This window comes from Nannospalax galili, unplaced genomic scaffold (assembly GCF_000622305.1).
Source record: "Nannospalax galili isolate Female #2095 unplaced genomic scaffold, S.galili_v1.0 scaffold283, whole genome shotgun sequence".
Taxonomy (NCBI): Eukaryota; Metazoa; Chordata; class Mammalia; order Rodentia; family Spalacidae; genus Nannospalax; species Nannospalax galili.
Genome location: NW_008350535.1, coordinates 2,893,369 through 2,914,826, shown reverse-complemented (window position 1 = coordinate 2,914,826; position 21,458 = coordinate 2,893,369). Strand labels below are relative to the sequence as shown.

The 21,458-nt window shown below is 40.4% G+C and overlaps 1 protein-coding gene across 1 annotated transcript in view; it reads left to right on the top strand.

The window, feature by feature from the left end:
• The window catches only part of LOC103745804 (PH and SEC7 domain-containing protein 3), a 143,940-nt gene extending 122,723 nt beyond the window's left edge, over positions 1 to 21,217 (top strand). The window contains exon 8 of the mRNA XM_008847809.2: positions 12,936 to 21,217. Coding sequence (XP_008846031.1) covers positions 12,936 to 13,151 — 216 coding nt within the window. The 3' untranslated portion in view covers positions 13,152 to 21,217. The remainder of the gene's footprint in view (positions 1 to 12,935) is intronic.
• Positions 21,218 to 21,458: the final 241 nt, after the last annotated feature.

The window sequence follows — 21,458 nt, the reverse complement described above, 5'->3', positions numbered from 1 at the left end:
GGGATGACAGGGAACCTAGATCAGTGTTGTCTAGTAGGAATATAGTGTGGACCACATAAAACACCTTAAGTTTTTAGTGGCTACATTCAAAAATTAAAAGAAACAGTAATTGGAATATGAGTTTGTTCACAAAAGATAAATAAGCGAAGAAAAAGAACAAAGACTTTAATAAATAAAATCAGAAATGGAAAAAAAGACATTACAACTGATAGCACAGAAGTACAAAAGATCTAGATACTACTCATATCCATTATATACCACGCAGTGAGATAACCTATGGGGAATACATTTATTTCTACATATACACAGCATATCAGAACTGATGATGGTGAAATAGAATATCTGAACAAACTTATGAGTAAGATGGCTGAATTAATAATGAAAAGTTTCCCATCAAAGAAAAGATCAGGACCTAATGACTTTGTGCCACTTAAAGAATTAGATGAGTTCAGGGCTGGAGAGATGGCTCACCGGTTAAGAGTACTGACTGCTCTTGCAGAGGACCCGGGTTCGATTCCCAGCACCTATGTGACGGCTATGAACCATCCTTAACTCCAGTTCCAGGGGATTCCAAAGCCCTCTCTGACCTCCGAGGCATTGCAGGACACAGGTGCACTCACATACATGCAGGCAATACACTCATACACATTAAATAAAAATAAATTTTTTTTAAAATTAGATGAGTTCTTAAGGTCTCCCAAAAGACTGAAAAGGAGTAATCACTAAGCTCATTTTATGAGACTAGCAGGACCCTGCTACTAAAGTCAGACAAAGACAGTATAGGAAAAGAAAATTATAGGGCAACATCCTTCATAAAATGAGAGCCTGCTGAATTCAGAGGCACATCAGAAGGATTGTTCACCATGGTCATTTGTGCCTTAACCCAAGAGTGCAAGAGTAGCTCAATGTGTGACAATGAAGAGATATGATAAAACACTTTAATGGAAGGAAATATGGAAGAAAAATGATAATCTTAGTATGTGGTTAAAAATGACAAATTTTAACATCCTATTGTTAGAAACTGTCATTAAATTAGATGTACAAGGAATAAACTGTAACACAGTACCAGCCAATGTCACAAGTTCACAGCTAAGATTGTGCTCAAAGTTGAGAAGCTGAAAACTATTACCCCAAAACAATTTTGCTGAGAATGGATCATAAATTCTTTCAAAAACTGATACAGAGGAAATTAATTGTGGTAAATTGTCTTTAATTATCATAGTATGCCCACTATCTTTTTAACATAGCTAATATAAAACATCATGAAGCTATTTTACAGCTATAGTATATCTCAATATAGATTAGATCCATTCTAAGTGTCCTATAACTTCATGCAGGTAGGAGCAATTATATTGGACACCTTATGTACAGACCATGAAATCTACTTAAGATCTAATTAGGGATGAGGAGCCTTATAACCTGAGTGTTATATGCTTTAAGTGATGGACATGCAACTCTGATGTACCTATAAGGGTCTGCTATGGTTTATGGATGGTGTGTATTTTAATATAGCAGTCCCTACGCTGTACCAGTTGCTTAGTGTTTTGATTACTTCTCCTGGGTGGTTCTACAATAATGAGGAAGCCTACCTGGTAAAAATGGGTCTCCTGTCATCCCATCATGTGCTTTATAGTATCAGTGCCAGCAAGATGAGAAAGGTACATACATTTTTCTATAAGAGATACTTCACATTCCAAACTATTGGTCGCCTCCTTCCCAGTACCATTAAGCTTTTGATAAATTACATTTTCCTATCTGTAAGTTTTAACAATTTCTGACTGCTGGTGCTGAATCCTTACATAGGCTAATTGTGGAGGAAGATGAGGGAAAGGGCCGAGTTCTTTGGTGTTTAAAAGAAAATATTCACACAGAGTGCTTTATTTTCTATGTTAAATAGGAAACTTATTTTTTAGAAAAAAGTCTATATACTTTTCACTTGAGGATTTTAAAATAAAAGCTTGTTTGCTTAAGTTCCCAACTTAAGGTGAGATCATTTTTGTAGGTGAGGAAGCAAGCATTGATATAGTTTATGTGTGTGTAGTCCAAAATGTCTCGGTGGATTTACAGTTTAAACTTAAATTTTTTTCAAAAAATGTTCATCTGTCTCTAAAATCACAAGTAAGTGAAGAGGTTTCTATAGGAATTCTTCTGATATTTATAAGAAGTTATAAATTGTTCCTACTCATATCAAAGACTTTCCACCAGTGGTGGTTTTAATGAGAATATCCCCCATAGGCTCCAAGTATTCAGACATTTTTATCTCCAGTGGGTGGCCCTGTTTTGGGAGGTCTTAGAAGGTGTGGCCAAGCTGGAGGAAGAACATCACTGGGGATGGACTTAGAGAGTTTTGAAGCCTTGCCACATCTTGGGTCACTCTCTTGCTTCCTGTGCCTGCTTGAAGATGTGAGAGCTTAGCTTCTGCTCCTCCAACAGCCATTTCTGCCACCATGAATCACTCTGCCATGATAGAAAGACTTTTAGCCCTTTGGAACCATATGCTCAAATAAACTCTTCTTTTTATAAGTTCTCTTGGTCTTGGTGTCTCTATCACAACAGAAAAGTGACTAATACACCACCTTATCCAAAAACCTGTCTACTTATATTCCTCTTGGTACACACTAAAAGAATATCCTCAGTGACTTACAGTATGTTTCTTCCTTGAACAGATCTGCTTAGCAACAATAGTAAAATAAGTAATATACATCTTGGATGATTTTTCCTATCCCTGCCTTCTATTCTACCATTCCCTCTCAGCAATCAATATTGCCTCCTCTTCCAAATATCTTGGTTCCAAGTACCTACTTTCTAAAGAATATTGGGGGGAGGCCCTGTCCCCTTATTCTATCCATGTGAATCCTTTGACCTTCTGGAACTAACTATGTCTAGTCATCCTGTGTGTTCACTGCATGCATTGGAGGATGTTTTATCAGAATGGGCTTAGAATTGGTGACAACCCACATTGGAACTACAGCATGCTTCAAGTTCAGAGGGATCAAATGTAATGAGAGATCTCTGGAGAAGATATTTAGAACAAAGTGCCTCCAAAGCCTGCTCAAGCCACACTTTAAGGATTTCCTGAAGAGACTGAGCTGCCCCCATTGTTACAAGTATTGACTATTTTGGTGCTGTACATATGTAACAAACAAGCTTTAGTGAAAGATTCTGGGAAGGGAGAAGGGAAAAGGCTCTGTTGGCAAAGTACTTGCCACACAAACATGAGACCTGAGTTTGGATCTGCAGTACTCACATGAAGTAAGGTGCAGCTGCATGTGTCTATAACACCAACACTGAGGGAGAGGAAACAGGCTGATACCTGGAAGTCATTGGCCAACCAGTCTGGCCAGATCAGTGAGCTCCAGGTTAAGTGAGAGACCTTGCCTCAGAAAATAAAGTGGAGAGTGACTGAGGAAGGCATTAAATACCTCTAGCTTGTACATTATATATGTTCCCAACAGGCACCTGTGCACAACATGAGAGAGCAAGCGAGCGAGAGAGAAGAGAGTAAGAGGGAAAGAGAGATAGGGAGACAGAGAGAGAGAGAGAGAGAGAGAGAGAGGGGGGAGAGAGAGAGCTATCAGAGCATGCTTTGAGGGATACCATATATTACTGCAGCTGAAATTAGGAGATAGAGGTGATGCAGCCACGAAGCTAAGGAAAAAATAATTGTACCTCAGTCTTCCATGCCTTCTGTGACTGCAGAAAGAAAGAAGAGAACTAGTCTGTACTTGAATAAGCAGCTCCTTTGGAAACTCCTTGTTTCTTGTGATTTGGGGTTTATTACTTTTTCTTTGCCAGTGAAGAGCTCTGGAAGCAAAATGCACTTTGCCACATACATGACATTACTGGTTTTTTGTTCATTTTGTCTAAAGATGACCTTTTACCCTACCTGCATGAGAAAACTAAATGTCAGGAGGAAATGTATTCAGCATTTGATTGCTGGAGCGGTGGGGTTTGAATACAAATCAGGGGAGTAAGTGAACAGTGCAGAGCCGTTTGATTTTCATTCAGGTTGGTACTGTTGTGTTCCTCCATCAGAGACAGAGCTCGAGGAGCAGCTATTCTATTAAGAGATGGGAAATGGTGTGCAGGGCTCAGGAGGAAAAGGAACTGCCAGGTGCCAGATGTAAGTTTATATGTGGATGTGATTAAACTTCTATTCAGAGAATATCAATAACTGAGATCTCTTTCAGGGAACAATTAGGATTCATCCGTAGGGGCATCTTACATGTCCTCAGACGCAGTATTTGTCATTCAATTCTCATAGGCAGTCCCACTAGTAAAAAGGCTTTTTCTTACATATTTGAGAAGATTTTTATAGGTAATTGAAGATGAGCTAAATTAAAAAATAGCAGAATAAGTAAGGAGGTTATATATTGAAGAATGCAGTTTAATAGGAAAAGAAGCCACTAGTACTTGAACTGTCCTTGGTTCTTGGTGTTCACAGAAGCGTCATGAAAATAGTTAATCCTAATAAAGAACTAGGGAACTTGCCAGCTGGCCCATCTCCAAGACACAGTACTTAGATGCTTATGGGCAGAGAGTAACCCCTGCCTCTTTGACTTGGTAAAAATTACATCTCAAGTTGTTTTGAGTAGTGGGATTAGGTCATGTCATCTACACTTCTAGATTCTATTTATACTTTTGGAACATCCTGAGGCTGAGTGTGCAGCTCAGAAATTATTTAGAATTGATCTGTGAATATATTTGCAGAGACTTAGACAGAATCTTTAATAACATCACCAAAGGAAGCAGAATGTCCTGAGGCACACATTTTCAGAAACTCTCTTTGCCCTTTTTAATAAAAGACACATACCTGAAGGTGTTGCATAATGAAGACAGAACAATTTAGAATGAATTAAGGCCGAAGCTGGAGAGATGGTCTAGCAGTTAAGAGCACTGGCTACTCTTCACAGAGGACCTAGATTCAGTTCCCAGCATCCAATGGCATCTAACAACCACCCATAACTCTGGTTCCAAAGGATCTGACACCGTCTTCTAACCTCCTCGGGCACTCCAAGCATGTGGTGAACTTACATGTAGGTGAGACATACACATAAAATAATTTTTTAAAATACTGAATTAAGGTTCATAGTTATTAGCTTAATGATGTCAACAATAGGCATCACCTGTAAGACTGTTTTCTTGCTGCCACTGTGTTTTCCATGGACTTGTTTTCCAGACATCCCATCTTATTTGTAATGTCCTCTGTCAGGGATTGTATTAATTCTTGTGTGCTGATGACTTTGTGATATGATAGCAATTAAAAACAGCCTCCTTTTGTTATTTCTTCTTCTCTTTTCCCCATGCTCCATTCTCTATCATCCAGTTATAACATTTATCAGAGCAATGTATGCTATTTCAGTATTGTTATTGTCTGTCTAGTGCCAATTCCTTCTAATATTAATATTGATGATACTAATATTCTCTAGCCCAAGAGCCTGAAGAATGTTAGGTTAGCATCTGTGTCTATATAAAACCACAAATGTGATCCTGCCACATTTCATGTAAATGAGCTTTGAGAATGACCTTACAGGTAGAATCTAGATTAAAAATAATAATAATCTTTATCTCCGTAGTGTGTGTGTTCTGCTAGTAACCCTGCAGGCTTCTCTGTACATCAGAATGAGATCAAGACACTATTCAAATGAGGAAGCACCAGAGAGCATGTGTAGCAGCCCAATTTCTCAGTTTATTTTTTGCTTACTGTGGGTAATAAAGTCTGTTCTTCTTTCACTCCTCTGTAAGAGATACTCATAAAATGGGTCTGTGTTTTATGATCCTCCAAAATATACTTCTGTGTCTGACCAGAGGTACTTGATCTCAGCCAGGCAGCCTGTCTTTGATACCCTGCATAGGATTTGTCATAGATAACATCTTGTCAGCCAAGGTCAAGGGAAGAGAAGGAGAGAAGGAATAAGCCTTGGCCATGTTGTGGCTGATCTGACAAGGTCAGGTGCTAATGATTTGTGGAAAACATGAGAAGGGAAGGCTGAGTGAATTAAGACCATCTAGAATTTGGGGACAAGGGAGAAATAAGTTTTGCTAAAAAGCAAAATATGAGGCAGTTTGGTGGAAAGAAGTAGTAAGAAGAAAGTAAAGAGACATCACTGTCTTTTGAGAATAGTGTACACAGCGGGCAGGGAAGGGAGTAGAGACCAGTTGTGTGGGAGCTGCTCCAACAGTCCGACATGGGGTGATTGTGCTCGAATCAGAAAAGAAGTGGGAGAAGCAGTGAGAAAGGCGTGATACAGTCCAAAGGTCAGGGAGCATGGCTTACTCACAGAATGGATGTGGAATATAGAGAAAATGGCCTCAAGGAGAGAAATCTTTTATTTGTTATCTTTTTTTATTTTACGTGTATGAGCATATTGCTTACCTGTGTGTAATTGTACCTGTGTTGTGCAATGCCTGCAGAGGTCAGAAGAGGGCATTGGATCCCCTGGAACTGGAGTTACAGATCATTGTTGGCAGCTGGGAGTCAAACCTGGGTCCTCTTGCAAGAGCAGCCAGTGCCCTTAAGCCCTGAGCCATCTCTCCAGTCCCCAAGGAGAGAAAGTTTCACTATCAAATTCCCTTCTTTGTGATTTAAAAATTATCTCTAGGTTGCTCAGGAACCTTAAAAATGATTTAGAACTAAGATTTTGGGCTAACTCTTAGAATCTCTTAGAAACTCTTAGATATGGACTCAGCCCCAGTGATGAAGTAATTGACATAAAACTAGCAATGGAAATAATAATTACTGACTGAATATTCATTATGTAACCACAGTGTGGCCAGGAGCAAAGTAATGTCTATCAATGATTCACTGAATATTTTGGAAAAAGGCCTATACAAAGTTACACCACATCACAATTCATCAGTCAAGTCATTTTCTTTCTATATATAGTTAAGACTGGAGTTACATGTGCTACTCAATAGGGTTTTTTTTATGATTGAGATCAAAATATGTGCTGACTATTTTATTACTTAGGAATGCTTTTGGCTCCAAATAGTAGAAAACGGATCAAATGTTTAAGCAGCATAAATGTTCTTGCATCTCAGCTAAGAAAAATGCAGGTGGGTGGTTCCTGACTGCTCCATGATTCCACTGTGGACCGGCAACCTTTCTAGATTTCTAATCTGCTTTCATAAGCATATTGGCTTTTTAATTCCCATGCTTAATCCATGGTTTCAAAATGGCTAACATAGCTTCAGACATTTGGTTCATCACCTGTTATCAGAATAACTGCTTTAACAAACATACCTTAACAGATTTCTATTGCATATCAGTGGCCAAGGCCAGGCCACATAATGACTCAAATAGGGGTAAGAGTTATCATGCTTAGATTTAAACCATGTTTCCTCTGCTCAGACTGGTTGGTCACTTAGAAATCCTTAATAAAAAAGTAAAATTCAGCTGGGTGTGGTGGCACTCACCTTTAATCCCAGCACTAGGACAGCAGAGGCAGGTGGATCTCTGTGAGATCAAGGGCAGCCTGCTTTACATAGCGAGTTCCAGGCCAGCTTGGACCACAAGGAGACCCTGTCTCTCTCAATCAATCAATCAATCAATCAATCAATCAGTCAGTCAACCAAATTCACTTCCATTAGCAAGAAGGAACAGGCTGTCAGGGAAGCAGGGTCCCTCTTTAAACATCATTTTTTAGTTTTTTAAATGAAGGTTGACCATTTGAATATTTGTAAGTTTTTTTGGTCTGGTACATCAGACTTTAAAATGTGATTTACAAGAACAACCATTGGGGAGGGGCTGGAACAATGGCTCAGTTAGTAAAATGCTAGCATGAGATCCCAAGTTCAAGTCCTAGCCCCCATGTAACAAAGCCAAGCACAGAGGCGTGGCCTGTAATTCTGGTGCTCAGGAGGATCCCAGGGACTTGCTGTCAGCCAGTCTAGACATCAGAGAGCTTCTGATTCAGTGAGAGATCCCGATGTAAAAAATTACGTGGAAAGCAATTGGGGAAGACACCTAATATCTACCTCTGGACTCCACATGCATGCACACACTTATGACGTGCACATGCACATACATGAACACATACACACCAAAGAAAAAGGATAAGAAGGGAAAAAGAGGGGATAGAGTGAAAGAAAGAGGAGGTAGAGATGGAGAGAGGGGGAGAGAATGTGTAGGGGAAATACAACACTTAAGGATGTTGGTCTGGGCAGATTTTGAGGGGTGACTCCAAAAACTTGGATGATGAAAGTAAAAATGAACAAATGGGGGCTGCAGAGATGATGGCTCAGCGGTTAGGAACATTGGCTGTTCTTACCGAGGACCTGGGTTCAAACCCCAGCACCCACATGGCAGCTAACAACTGTCCGTAACTCCAGTTCCAGGGGATCCAACAGCCTCTTCTGTCCTTCGTGCGCATTGCACACATAGGTACACTTACCTACATGCAGCCAATACATGCATACAGGCGTGGTGGCACATGCCTTTAATCCCAGCACTCGGGAGGCAGAGGTAGGCAGATCTCTGTGAGTTCAAGGCCAGCCTGGTCTACATAGCGAATTCCAGGACAGCTGGGGCTACGGGGGAGACCCTTTCTCAAAAAAAAAAAAAAAAAAAAAATGAACAAATGGATTACATCTAGCTAAAAAGCTTTTCTTCACAGCAAAGGAAATAATAGTATAAAGAAACAATTTGATAAATGGAAAACATTTGCTGAATAGACATTTCTCAGCAATAGGAGTGGGTATTGGAACTGAGGCTGTGGGGTAGAGGGAGGGGAAAGGGGGGTAGAGAGAGGGAAAATGGGAGAGTAGACCTAAATAGACGTTTCTCAAAAGAGAACATACAGATGTTCAGCATCACTAATCCTTGAGAAAATAAAAATCAAAACAAATGAAATATCTGTCCCCAGTTAAAATAGCTCTTATCAAAAAGACCAAAAAAAAAAAAGGATGGCTCAGAGGTTCTCAGAGGTTAAGAGCACTGACTGCTCTTCCAGAGGACCCAGGTTTGATTCCCAGTACCCACATAGTGGCTAACAACCATCCATAATTCCAATTCCAGGGGATCCAGCACCCTCTTCTGACCACCACAGGCATTGTATGCATGAATACATTTACATATGTGCAGAGAAAATACTCCTATACATAAAATAAAAATAATTAAAAGTTTTTGCAAGACAGAAAAAAAATTCTGATAGAGATGCAGGGGAAAGTCAAAGCTCCAAGTACTGTTGGTTCTAATGTGAACTAATGCAGTCATTGTGGTTCCTCAGAACTCACAGATAGACTTCCCGTGTCATCAGGCAATCCCGCTGCTAGCCGTGTTACCCCCAGTAATTGAAATCAGTGGGCCAGAGAGACATCTTCACTCATGTGCTTATTGTAAGTGTTCACAGTAGCCCAGACATGGAATCAACCTAGGTGTTCATCAGTGAATGCATGAGTGGATAAAGAAAAGGTATTATACTAATGTATATGTGTCTTAAACTGTGAATGGATACCTGGCAGCATAGATGGACCTGGAGGCCATCATTGTTAACTAAGTGAGGCAGCAAAAGAAAAGTACCACATGTTCTCTCTCACATGGATGCTGAACTCTTGGTCTTAGATAAATGGAAAACAGAGTCATGGTTGCCACAGCAGGAAAGGAGTTGGAGAAGGGGACTAGAGATGGCTAATAGCTACAGGAATGGCATTGGAGAGAAGGAATAACTTCTAATTGCCATGGTATGGTGGGTTGCGTACCTGTGGTTGACAGTGATTATTTGACAACAGTAGAAAGGACTTTGACTATTCTCAACACAATGTCTGAGGTGATCCAGCCATTCTGATCTAATCATTACACATTTTGTACATGTACTGAAATGTCAAACTATACCCCACCCAAAACAACCCTCAAAGATACGACCACATGGTTGGCTGGAAGGCTAACCTTCCTACTCTTAATAGAGCACAATGAGAACTTTCATAGCCCTTTTTCCTCACTGACAGTGAGTACGTGTTGCCTCAGAGTCTCTGAGAAAGGTTTTCCTGTTTGGATGAGTGTAATCATGGAAGGACGTGGCTATCATAAATGCCTGCTGGCCAGTTCTGAGAAGAAAGTTATTCTTTCCTAAAATGTTTACAATACGCATATTTACCTTGATTTTAGCCAAAGTCAGTCTCAGAGACTGGTCTGGATTTTGTTTTGTTTTTTAAAAGATGACAGTGTTACCAGGATCTATAGATTCTGTCTCTATAAACCTTTGAATCTGAAATAGAGTATAGCCACTTACAAGTCCATCAGTCTGAGGTGTTTCCTTGTTTTGATTTCTCTCAGCAACAGAGCAGTCCTTGCTTTCTGGCCCTCTTCACCCTTTCTGTTCTTTGACCTTTCTTCCAGTCTAATGACTCATATACCATGGGGCCTGTCCATGCCCTGTATTTGTTGATTGGAAAACTGATGTAATTTATTTGTACAATAGCTTTGTAGTGGAGTAATGGGGTGTCTGAATGAAATGACTTTCTTCTTGTGTTTCCCAAGTAAATTCTCTCAGTACTGTCAGCATCTCCACACTAACGGAGACTGGCTCTGCCACCTCCCATCACCTGCACTCCTTCTGTCCCCTTTCCTGTCATCCAAAACACTGTCTTTCTTGACCCTTCATTGCATGCTTCCTTCTTTCCTGTGCCTCATCCTGGCTTTCTGAGTCTATTTTTAAACCACCTATAGATCATTTTTACTGAATCTTGTTCTTATTGAGAATAATCTTTTCTGCATTTTAATCTCACCCCCAAGGCAGTTTGGAGACAGACTAATAAATTCTTGGGCCGAATAGGATTTTAAAACTAGCATGTCCTTTGGATTTCTTCTGATTTCAGGATGCGTATAACAATATGTTATGTTGATGAAATTTTTATTAACAGATGCTCTTACTAAACTTTCATGTGGCTCTCTGATGTAATACTTAGCATGTTCCATGTTTTTTTTACTTTGTTTCTTCTTTATTAAAATTATACTATTGTATCAATTAGTAATATTTTCACCTGCAAATAACAATAGTTGTTATAGCGACTTCTTGAATAAGGAAATTGGTGATTTGTTGTTATTAACCAGAGTGTTGCGGCGTCTTGGGGTTACATCCAGTTCACTGGGTCAGAATCAGGCTCTTGTCCTTCCTTTTCCTCGGGCCGACCATGTTGTCATTTTGGCTCCACACCTCCTGTCTTACATCACATGGTAACAGATTTAGGAATCATGTCAAAGGAAAACAGAGTAAGGTTATATGGCTGGACAGATCAGCGGTTAAGAGTGTGTTCTGCTCTTTCGAGAGGACCTGAATATAGTTCCCAGCACTCATGTTGGGAGGCTCACAACTGCCTGTAATTCCAACCCCAGGGACATCTGCTCCAGCCTCTTCAGGCACCTACACTGGCATACAGATAGCCACACACTGACACACCCGTGTACAAGTAATTAAAAGTAACTGGAAAGGAAAGTTTCAGCTCCGTTATCTTCTCCTCAACACTTGCCTCTCCCCTCAGAGAGCGAGCCCTCTCCCTCAAGCTCCCAATATTCTCCTTCCATCTTTTTGGCCAGAATTTCACATGGCCCATCCTAGCTTCTAGAGGAGCTGAGGAGCTACTATCTTGTGTTATATCTGTCTTTGTCTAGTGGGAGGGACAAAAAAGAGGGAATTGAGAATGGCTTTTGATTGGCCAGCCCACATACCTGTCAGAAGCCTTCCTAGGACGTGCATTCATCCATATCTCTAGACAGGAAGTGGTTCCAGAGTGGCTTCTGCGATTGCATTGCTTGGATTCAAATCAAAGTTTCCTGCTCACCTGTTCTGACTTGGAACTTCTCTGCCTTTGTTTCCACCTGTAAAAGCAGGACCAGTGATGTTTCCCGTTCTGTATGATTTGTGTGAATAACCTGAAACAGCACGCAAGCAGTCAATGAATGCCATCAACCAAAGTTCAGCCCTTTTGGATGCAAGGCAAATTTAATGACTACCAAGCTTTTCCTACTTTTGAGCAAAACAACTTGGAAATGTAGCACTTCCTACTTTTAGCTTAAAGCTGACATACACAAACCTCTAATCTGACTTGAAAAATATCCCTAAAAGATACAGTCTTAGTAGAATTTTCCTTCCTTTGTTAGATGGTTTATATCTGACATGCTCATTTATTCAGATATAAAATGCTGTAGGCCTTGTCCAAAGTCTTCATGTGTGGAAGCATCAGAGTTTTAAAAGGCATATTTTGACTAGAATACATCAAATCAAGAATCTGAGACCCTTTCCTGTAATTTGTAATATGTCTATACAATAGTTCTAGAGAACTGATTTGGATAGAAACACAGTGTTATTCTGGCTAGGAGAAAATAAAAGTCTCTGCAGTGTTCTCAGCAATTAGAAAACAATATCAACATAAACGAGGCTGGGGAAGAAAGCAGCTGTCTAAAACACCGAAGGCACTCTATAAATAGCTGATGAACGTGGCATGGGAAAAGGAAATCTAAGCTCTGTGAGCTTCATCTTCTTCCTGGTAGCCAGTCTTCTTCATAGCAGCCTGGGAAGGAGATTCAGCTGATCCTAAAAGAAAAGCAATAGAGAAAACCTCAGAATGGCCTCTAGAGAGTGCTTCTGTCTTACAGGGGAGTGGAGGGTGGGTTCAGCATGCAAGGACTGCCCAGCTGAGTCTTCGAGAGTTAAGGAGAGTCGACAGTGGTGTCCAGGTACATGACTACTCCGTCCAGTAGATGGGAATTCCTCCAGAAAAATAGTAACAGAAATTCTAGCTGAATTTCTTATCTGAGTAGATCAGTCGGTTATTTTCCTCCTACGTGCCCAGTAAGAACCCACGTGATTTATCAGCTTGGGATCCAGTCAGGTGTTCAAACAGTCGCTCGCTGTCTCTAGGTAGTTAACCTGCTAGGTGTGCTATACGCATGCAGTTGTGAACCGTACTGACTGCTCTCCTCTGATTTTTGCCTTCAGAAAACCCGTTATGATATTTATGTCAGCATTCTGAAAGGAGGCGGCAAGGAGCTGCTGAGCAAAGAGGAGAGTGAGCCTGCAGGACTGAAGAAGTCGCATTCCAGCCCATCACTGAACCCAGATTCATCTCCAATCACTGCCAAGGTCAAGCGTAACGTGTCAGAGAGGAAGGACCACCGACCTGAAACGACCAGCATTAAGCAAAAAGTTACTTAGAGTCTGTCTGTGGCCAGGAAGTGCTGGTCATGGAGCAAAATAGGGTTTTTCAAAATCTTTCTGGTAATCCGTGAATATATTTAAAAAAAAAATAGTCTGTGACTAAATGGTGCATTAGTAACTTTTTATATTGTATTTTTTTGTTAATTTCTGTACAGATTGTCTTCGCTCTTGATTTCTTTGCTTTGATTTTTTGCAACTCTGTAACTAATGCACCTTTTTTCGAGGGGCAGAGGATCATGATTTCAGAAAGAATTGCAGATCCCTTCTCCCTCCAGTCCCTCTTATTTGCACTCTGCTCAGTTGTTTTACGTATTCCCAATCAACTGTTATACTTTTTTAAGTTTAACATTTTTAATCTGTTGTGAAACACTTAACTGGACAAACATCGTGGTTTAGTAAATCCTAGCCTTTATATGTGAAACCTTGCCCAGTCACAGAGGTGAACTTGAGTGCCCACAGATGCTTATGTGAAAATGATACCCAGGAGTCAGGGTGTCCCAGGGTGGTGCACCTCTGCCTGCATCGTGGCACTGTTGAGTTCCGACCCTGCTGGAGGCAGGAGAAAGGGAGTGTGAAGATTGCAGGACTGGAGAACGTAGGGAGGCACGTAGCATGCCTCAAGTATGGATTCCATCCCAGCCGAGCAAGGGAAAGAGGAAGTGGAGTCATCTCGCCATTGGAGGCTGAGGATGGGTTGGTACCAAGCTGCTTTTGTTTTCTGAGGGACAGTGGCAGCAGTTAGCTCTTCGGGAGCAGCAGCAGTAGGACGTTTTGTCCGTAGGCATGTGTTACCTCACTCCCACAGGGTCTAGACTAGGAATCAGATTCATCTCAGTCATTGGTAACCTGTCCAGGAACAGATTCGTTATTAATCTACACACATATACAGGCATGAGGTTATGCCCTGATTGTAACAAAATAATGTTGAAAACAGAACCCTTTTGTTGTTTCCTTGTATCAAGACAAATAAGGGAGCAAAACAGTTACAGTTCTTCGGCAAAGGACAGATTCTTTAGACAATCTGAATGTCTGCCTGAATGAGAGGAGGTGGAAGATGGAGGACTTTGCTGGTTGGATGTGTGGTCTCTGATAGCCATCTTACTCTGTCACTATTAAAGTTGCTCCTAAATATCTTTGTATATGTTAAATCTCATTTCTTACCTTATACTCAAAATAATTTCACCTTGCAGTCACAACAGTCACTTTGAAATCCAGGGTAATAAGTACAATGTTGTCTCATAGAGGAAGACAAAAGAATACAAGGTGAGCTTGCTCTGTGACTTACGACTTTAAGATTTCCAGCCCTGAAGCTCTGTGTTCCCTAAAACTGTCATCTTCCCAACAGCACATCTTCAAAGCTAATGGGATCACATCTTATACTTTTCCTCCCTTCGATGTTTTTGCTCTTTCTACTTAGTTTATTAGTTGAAGGTACTATGACCAAAGAATCAGCTGCTCGGCATGAATAGCATGATTCCAGTGTGTTAGAGAAAACCTGCTAGAAAATCATGGTAGTTTCTAGAGATAGATTAGGATGTGCTAGCATCTAGTTACATGAGTATTTATTATCATTTACCTCTCCTGTATACATGCCCATCTTGCTGGTGCCCAGAGAAGATTAACGCCTCTCCAGAACTGTACTTGCTTGCTTTGTGGTATTTTGCCACATCACTGAAAAACCTTCCTTAAACCTGCATCTTGTTTGGGTAAAGACAATGACTGAATTTCTATTTCAGAACCCTGAAACCACCAACATGGTAGTTAACAGTGTGTTCTATGTACCTGAACCATTTCTTAGCTTCCTACTGAATCCAAAATTTCCACGAGCAAGTTGCCTTTCTTCCTAGAAGCTGAGCTATTACTGTTAGTTTTCTGCCTAAATATTTATAGTCCCTGAGTGGAGAGAGGTACCTAGATCTGTCCTCTTTGAGCATCAATAACTAAAGAAGAGTTAATGTGTTTGAATATGTTTGTCCACAGTGTGCAGAGTCTATGTATATAGTGTTTGTTTGTATTTATAGAGTATCTAATACATTGAATGGCACCTTACTGCAATGTTTCTGACATGTAGAATAGTCTTGAAATGTTCATATCAGCACCATCACGACACTATTCCTGTTACAGGATTCTCTAATGTTGACTCTAAGGACTTCTGGGCATGCTCATAGATAATTAGATGATGTAGAATACTGTGTCTGCATCATTTATCTTGAAAAACAACTGTAACATTCTTTTGTGACAGAATCCCAGACTGCCCTACTATAATACTGCCCACCTTTGAGATGGGCCGAAAAATGCCTCTTCCCTGAGGCCTCTGATGAGAGACGCTGCCTACAGGCAGTGTATACAGCAGGTCAAATTTATCCTGTGGTAGGAAACGTCCTCTGGTCTGACTGGATCCTGAGATTCTGGTCTATAGCCAACCACTTTTCCTTGGTGACAAATTCTTCCCTACAGTACCTAGTCAGAAGAAATGGAAGGTGGTCCCTTCCATAGCTACTCGGAGCCTGGTGCCCAATGCACGGTACAGGGAGTGCTCCTCTCCCTTCCAAGGTACTCTACCCAACTACTTCTCACCCTACTTCAGTGTCCTGGAGCCTTGGAGCTCCTCTCTGTGTGATAAAGCATTACCATCTTTACATGAATATTGTAATAATAGATTTTAGTGTAGAAAATCTCAACAAGTCATCAAAGACTTGATGATATTCTTTTTGCAAAACTGTGTATAAAATCTGTGGGTGTTTGGGGCTTCATCCCTATCTCACATGTTGGCTTTGACAAGGGGGTGCCAGGAACTCAATTTTAGCAATCAGAACCTAGTTGCCATGCAAAGTCCTTATTTTATTGGTATAAGTATTTCTGAAACGTACCTTTAAAAAATATCATTTACCTAACTCTTAGCAATGTCTAATTAAGCCAAGTGCTACTTTTGTGCATTTTAATTAATCTCAGTAAAACCAGCCATGTGGCAGAGTCCTGTGATAGAAATAGTTCCTGAATTGTATGTAGCTTTTAAAATTGCTCTTAGGTAAAGTAGATGAAAACATTTTCTCATGCAGAGGTCTGGTGCAGTTTGTGAGGCATTCTCCTCTTCCCCTGATTGCCTAGCCTTAAAGGTGAGGACTGTTTTCCAAGCAAATATAACACGAGGGAATTCATTCTGGAAGAAGAAAACATGGCTGAGTTTCCAGCCCAGCTAGGTTTGTTACTCTAAAGTCAATCCACTGAACTTCAGAAGTTGAGGGGAAGTTACCTAATCAGTAGGAAGTTACGGACAAGGGTTCTGCTTTGCCTTTCTTCCTTTATCATGTAAAGAACAAGGACCAAAGGATCATGTTCTGAGGTAAGGCAGGACCAGCTCTGTCCTGAGAGATACATCTTTTCTGCCTTTTTGAAGTTTAGATGAAAATTGACCTTACAGAAGTCAATTTCTCTTTTATCTTCCCTATCAAGACCTTAGATACGGAATTCGAATTCTTTGGGCATTTTTTTCTGGTAGTCCTCAGTTAAGCTGATTTCAGCTTCGTTTGACATTGTTTCTTAGCTTTGTACATCCACATCTCTGTGGTTTAGCTTTTATGGACTCAATATTTTAGCAGGTCAGTATAGACACCTTTCAGATTTTAGCAGATCCCTTTGCACTTCAAATGACAGCATGTGTTTGCATTGTAAAGCTCCCACTGTAAAACCTAGAACCTAAGTGTCATCCTAGCACTGGTTAAAAACAGAGTGTAGTTCAAGAATGACTGTGCACCTTCTGTTTTGAATAGGAACTGCTTTTGTTTCAGCACATCAGTGTTAGACACAGACCTATCAGTTTCATAGGCACTGAAGCCCTAGACCTGCCATGCTCCATGCTTCCTACTTTAATAGGCTGCTGGTGAACTCCAAGGTCAGCAGCGCTCTCTCTCTCTCTCTCTCTCTCTCTCTCTCTCTCTCTCTCTCTCTCTCTCTCTCTCTCTCTCTCTCTGCCCACATTTGACATCCCCTATCATCAAGCCAGCCAGAGGACTTTAGCGATCCACTAAAATAACCCAATGAGTGACAGGTACTTGGTTCCTCTTTTTCCTCTCAGATTCCTTTTCTATCCCTCATAATTATAAGGACCAAAGGCCAAGGTCATTCTCCCTTTTAATCTGCTTTGGAGCATTGGCTCATTACATTGCAGACAGAATGTCTTCATACAGAGAATGTCAGTAAATACTTGAATCTGCATGATGGTTTGTTGACTTGAATGCAAGAACAAGGAAATACAGCAAGCTAGTTGTATAGATAGTAGGTTTCCTTAGGTCTTGTGGGCACATTCTTTGTAAGTTATGTATGTATCTGTTGTACTGCAGGATTTTGGAAAGTGCTTGTGTAGACAGTGTATCACATGTCAAAGGAAATGCTTTCTGTCATCTGCCAGTGTCGTAATGTGGATATTTATAGTTCTATGTATGTATGTTTATCAGTGTGTAGATTGTGTTATCAGTATATGGCATATGTATATTGAAATTATTTTTGTCTTTAACAACCAGTATAATATAAAAAGAAAGTAAGAAACCTCATAGGATTGATTATATAGTACAATGTTGAGAGTACATACAGTGGTATTGTTTTATTAAACTTAAATTCAAATGATATTTTGATTAAATTTTTAAATAAGACTTTATGCTAGAAAGTTCCATCTTTAAGCTTTGAATTATCAGGGCAAAAATGACTTTGAACTAAACTTGTGAATCTGTTCAGGTGTACAGCGTGCAATACAACGAAAGTAGCGTATTATAATTTGAGAAATACAGAAAGAAATGGGGAAATCCAGCCTGTGTAGTCTTAGCAATTTTAGTATTAAGAGCACTTCAAGTTGAACTGATAATTTGGGGCTTATTACAAAGTGTGATGCTTTAGAGCTCACGTTCTTTATTGTTGTAATTAGTCCAGAAAAATATTTAGCTTTCAGAAGAATTAACTAAGTACCCAGTGAATCCTTTATGTACCGATGTATATTTTAGAGTAGATCAATCACTCTCCTGGTGCCACATCCTTACCCTCTTCTCTTTGAAGGAATGTCACAGATACTGAAGTATATCAGGGCATCCCAAGATCGGGTACTGTATTCCAGGTTCGCAATTGCACAAATTAGCAGCTAGTATCACAGGTAAAAGAACTTTAGGACCAGGTTAAAACTTTATTTAATATTTTTATACTTAGGTCTCTTTTTCCTGCCTCTCCCCAAAGAAGAGCCACTGGCCTTAGTTGTTTGACCTTACTGCTTATATTATAGAGTGTAAATAGTAACTAGAGACTAAAGTTTTATTAACCAGCATGTTTGGTGTATTTAAAGCAGTGACTGATGTGTTTGAATGAGTGGTTGAGTGCAGTGTCTTTTGTTTGAACACGCTGCCTCAGGTCTTTGTGTCTGGTTCAGAGAACTGGAACTGTGGGATGGGAGACTCCTCTTCAGCTCCAGGCTGCAGCCCTATATTGGTAGTACACCTGAGTTTTGTTTTTATTAACTCTACAGTCTCAAACTATTTTTTACAAATATATTTCCTTATTTGTTCTTTATGTGTGGTGAACCGGCTCTGGGCTGATCTGCAGGGTCTGAGCTCTGCAAGAGTATTTTCTTCTAAGAATTATTTACGATTTGCAGAGAACAACCATTTGATTCTGAAATCTTATAAAAATTGAGCAGCAGAAATAAGGTTTAGTTTAGGCTATCATCATTTGAAATGTTTGGACTTTTAATGTAAAGCCATGGGTGTTGCAAAGCCAAGAAACCATTTGACATGGATAATCATATCCACTTTAGAGAGAGTATATATACACATTGATTTTTTAATATTATTAGGATGCTTTTTGAAGCTATAGAGCAAGAGTAATTAGGCCGAATTGAAGTGGAGGGTGAGCTGGCTGCCTTCCACATAGGTTAGTTATGTGTGTGTTCCGTCATCTCTTCAGAGATTCAGAACTGGTTCACTGTCCCCTTAGGTGTTCGGGGAGTAAGTTGCCATGCCCGAGACTTCATCTGTGTATACTTACCTGCACACATGCACATACAATGAATGTTTTAAGTTATACAAATATATGACTTTAAGACACAAAAGGCTGGAGTATTCTAAAGAGTGCTAAACCAGGAGGGTAAAACTGCATCACAAATGTGTTCCAAGGACCAGAGAAGAATTTGATGGCACTCTATTGTCTGAATTTGAGAGGCATTGAATTTTTAACAGAGAAATGAAGGGGGTGCATGCCACGACCTCCTGGTAGACCACCAACATGAAGGCTTCCTTGTGGCTGGCAAACAGTAACTCTCCAGCATGCCCCAGTAGCCCAGGTGAAGTTCTAGCAATCTGGTGTGCACCATTTTCCAGAGTGGCCTAGCCACTTGCCCTGCAGATCATTCAAGGCATGTAAGGAGAAGCCACATTACCCTGGGATCCCCGGCTGTGGCCTGTGTGCTATTACATCACAGCTGTGCTGGTGAGAGCTCGTATTGGGTGGAGCTGGCCAGTTCTCCATCAGCAAGATAAAAGTGAGAGGGAACCCAGCCAAAATGTATTTCCCTTTGCAGGGTGGGGAGCTCAGCTCTCACAAGCAGTACTCTAAAAAGAAACACCCTAACTTCAATGCCTGAAAATGTTGATGAATAAAGAGAATTTTGGAATTTCACTTAGTATTTTCCCCATCAGTCTGCACAAGTCTTTGGACACACCTAGAAGGGTCCCAGTCACAAGGCTCAGTGAAGGATCACACAGCAGGTCTGAGGCTCACTGCTCTAAACCCTGACCCCAGGGCCCTGCAGAGGGAGGTGATCTTCCCTCTCTGGAGCTTCTTGGCCTTCCATTCCACTTGGGCTTCTGCTCAGAAGCAGATAATACTGGGTTCCAGATTCCTTAGGAATCCAGCTGTCCCAGTGGCCTGACCCTGCTATGGCAAGATTTCAGCTCTGAGGGTGGCTCAGTCACTGAGATGAGACATGATAAAGATAACGAAAAAGATTCTCAGCCTAAAGCTGAGACTATTTTGTCTTTGCAAGAAACAAACAGGCACACTGAGTTTGGATCGGGATCAGCAGATATCTTTGCCTTTGCACCCAGATTTCTGGAAATGGATACTATTTCATTTCTATGGGAAGGGTCCAGGAACATAAACTTGCTCAGCAACTCTGTGCCCAAATGAGAGCTGTTGAGCAAAGGCCTACAAGCCTCCCTGCATTGTCGTCTACCTCAAGTTTTCAGAACCCACGTCTAGAATAGAAATTTGCACAAGTGCAGAACCCATGTGGTCAGCCTTGGTTACTGTGGGACATACACAATGGTGGTAGTCTGTATCTTTTAAGATCAAACACGGTATTAGTTTTTGCAACCTAGTCACTGGGTTATATTCACTGTGGTTCCACGTGATCTGCAGTGCTCAACATTCCTTTACCTTCAAAGTTTTCTCCACAATCGTCTCAGTTTCCTCGCAGTCCTGGTGCCACGTGTCCCCTGCAGATTGTGAAGGTAATTAGTGACAAAATAGCAGCCTTCTCCCTTTCAGTGGCCAAACAGTCAGCATCAGCAGACCTGTGTAAGCTAGTGGTACTACACCATATACTGGAAACCTGTTCCTCCTCACCCACCAGGTCCAAGAAATGCCATCTCCAAACTTGGCATTTATGGTGGTCATCTTCTGGATGGAACAGTAATTTATGTGGATATTGTTAAAGTGTTTAAAGAATATTTTGAAAATTAAGTTTACATTTTACAGTTGCTTTATTTTTTATTAAAGTAGTTGTATATAAATATTACCCTATTTCACTGTTATTAAAGTAAATCTTCCCTTGTAGACAAGTGGGTCACCTGATATGTATAGAAGCTGTGATATATATAGTACATTTCTTGATTGTGTAAATGTTCATGACTATAACTGTCCCTGTGTTTTTATAAGTTGAAGGTATTTTGTTGTTTCACAACAACAAAATTTATTGCATTAAAAATGGTTTTTATGTAATAGAAATCATGCAAATAGTGAAAGATTGTAATATGACATATGTAAATGTAAAAACTTTAGAAAGAAATAAATCCAACAAATTTCAATTGTTTTGGTGAAATGGTTTTTTTGTTTGTTTATGCAAGTAGAATTACACGTTTTTAATATTTTTATTTTATGTGTATAAATGTATTGCCTACATATGGGTAGGTGCACCTGTGCCATGCAGTGAGTACCCATGGCGGTCAGAAGAGGGTATTGGATTCCTCTGGAACTGGAGTTTTGGAAGGTTGTTAGTGCCACATGGGTACTGGGGATTGAACCTGTGTCCTCTGCAGGAACAGTCAG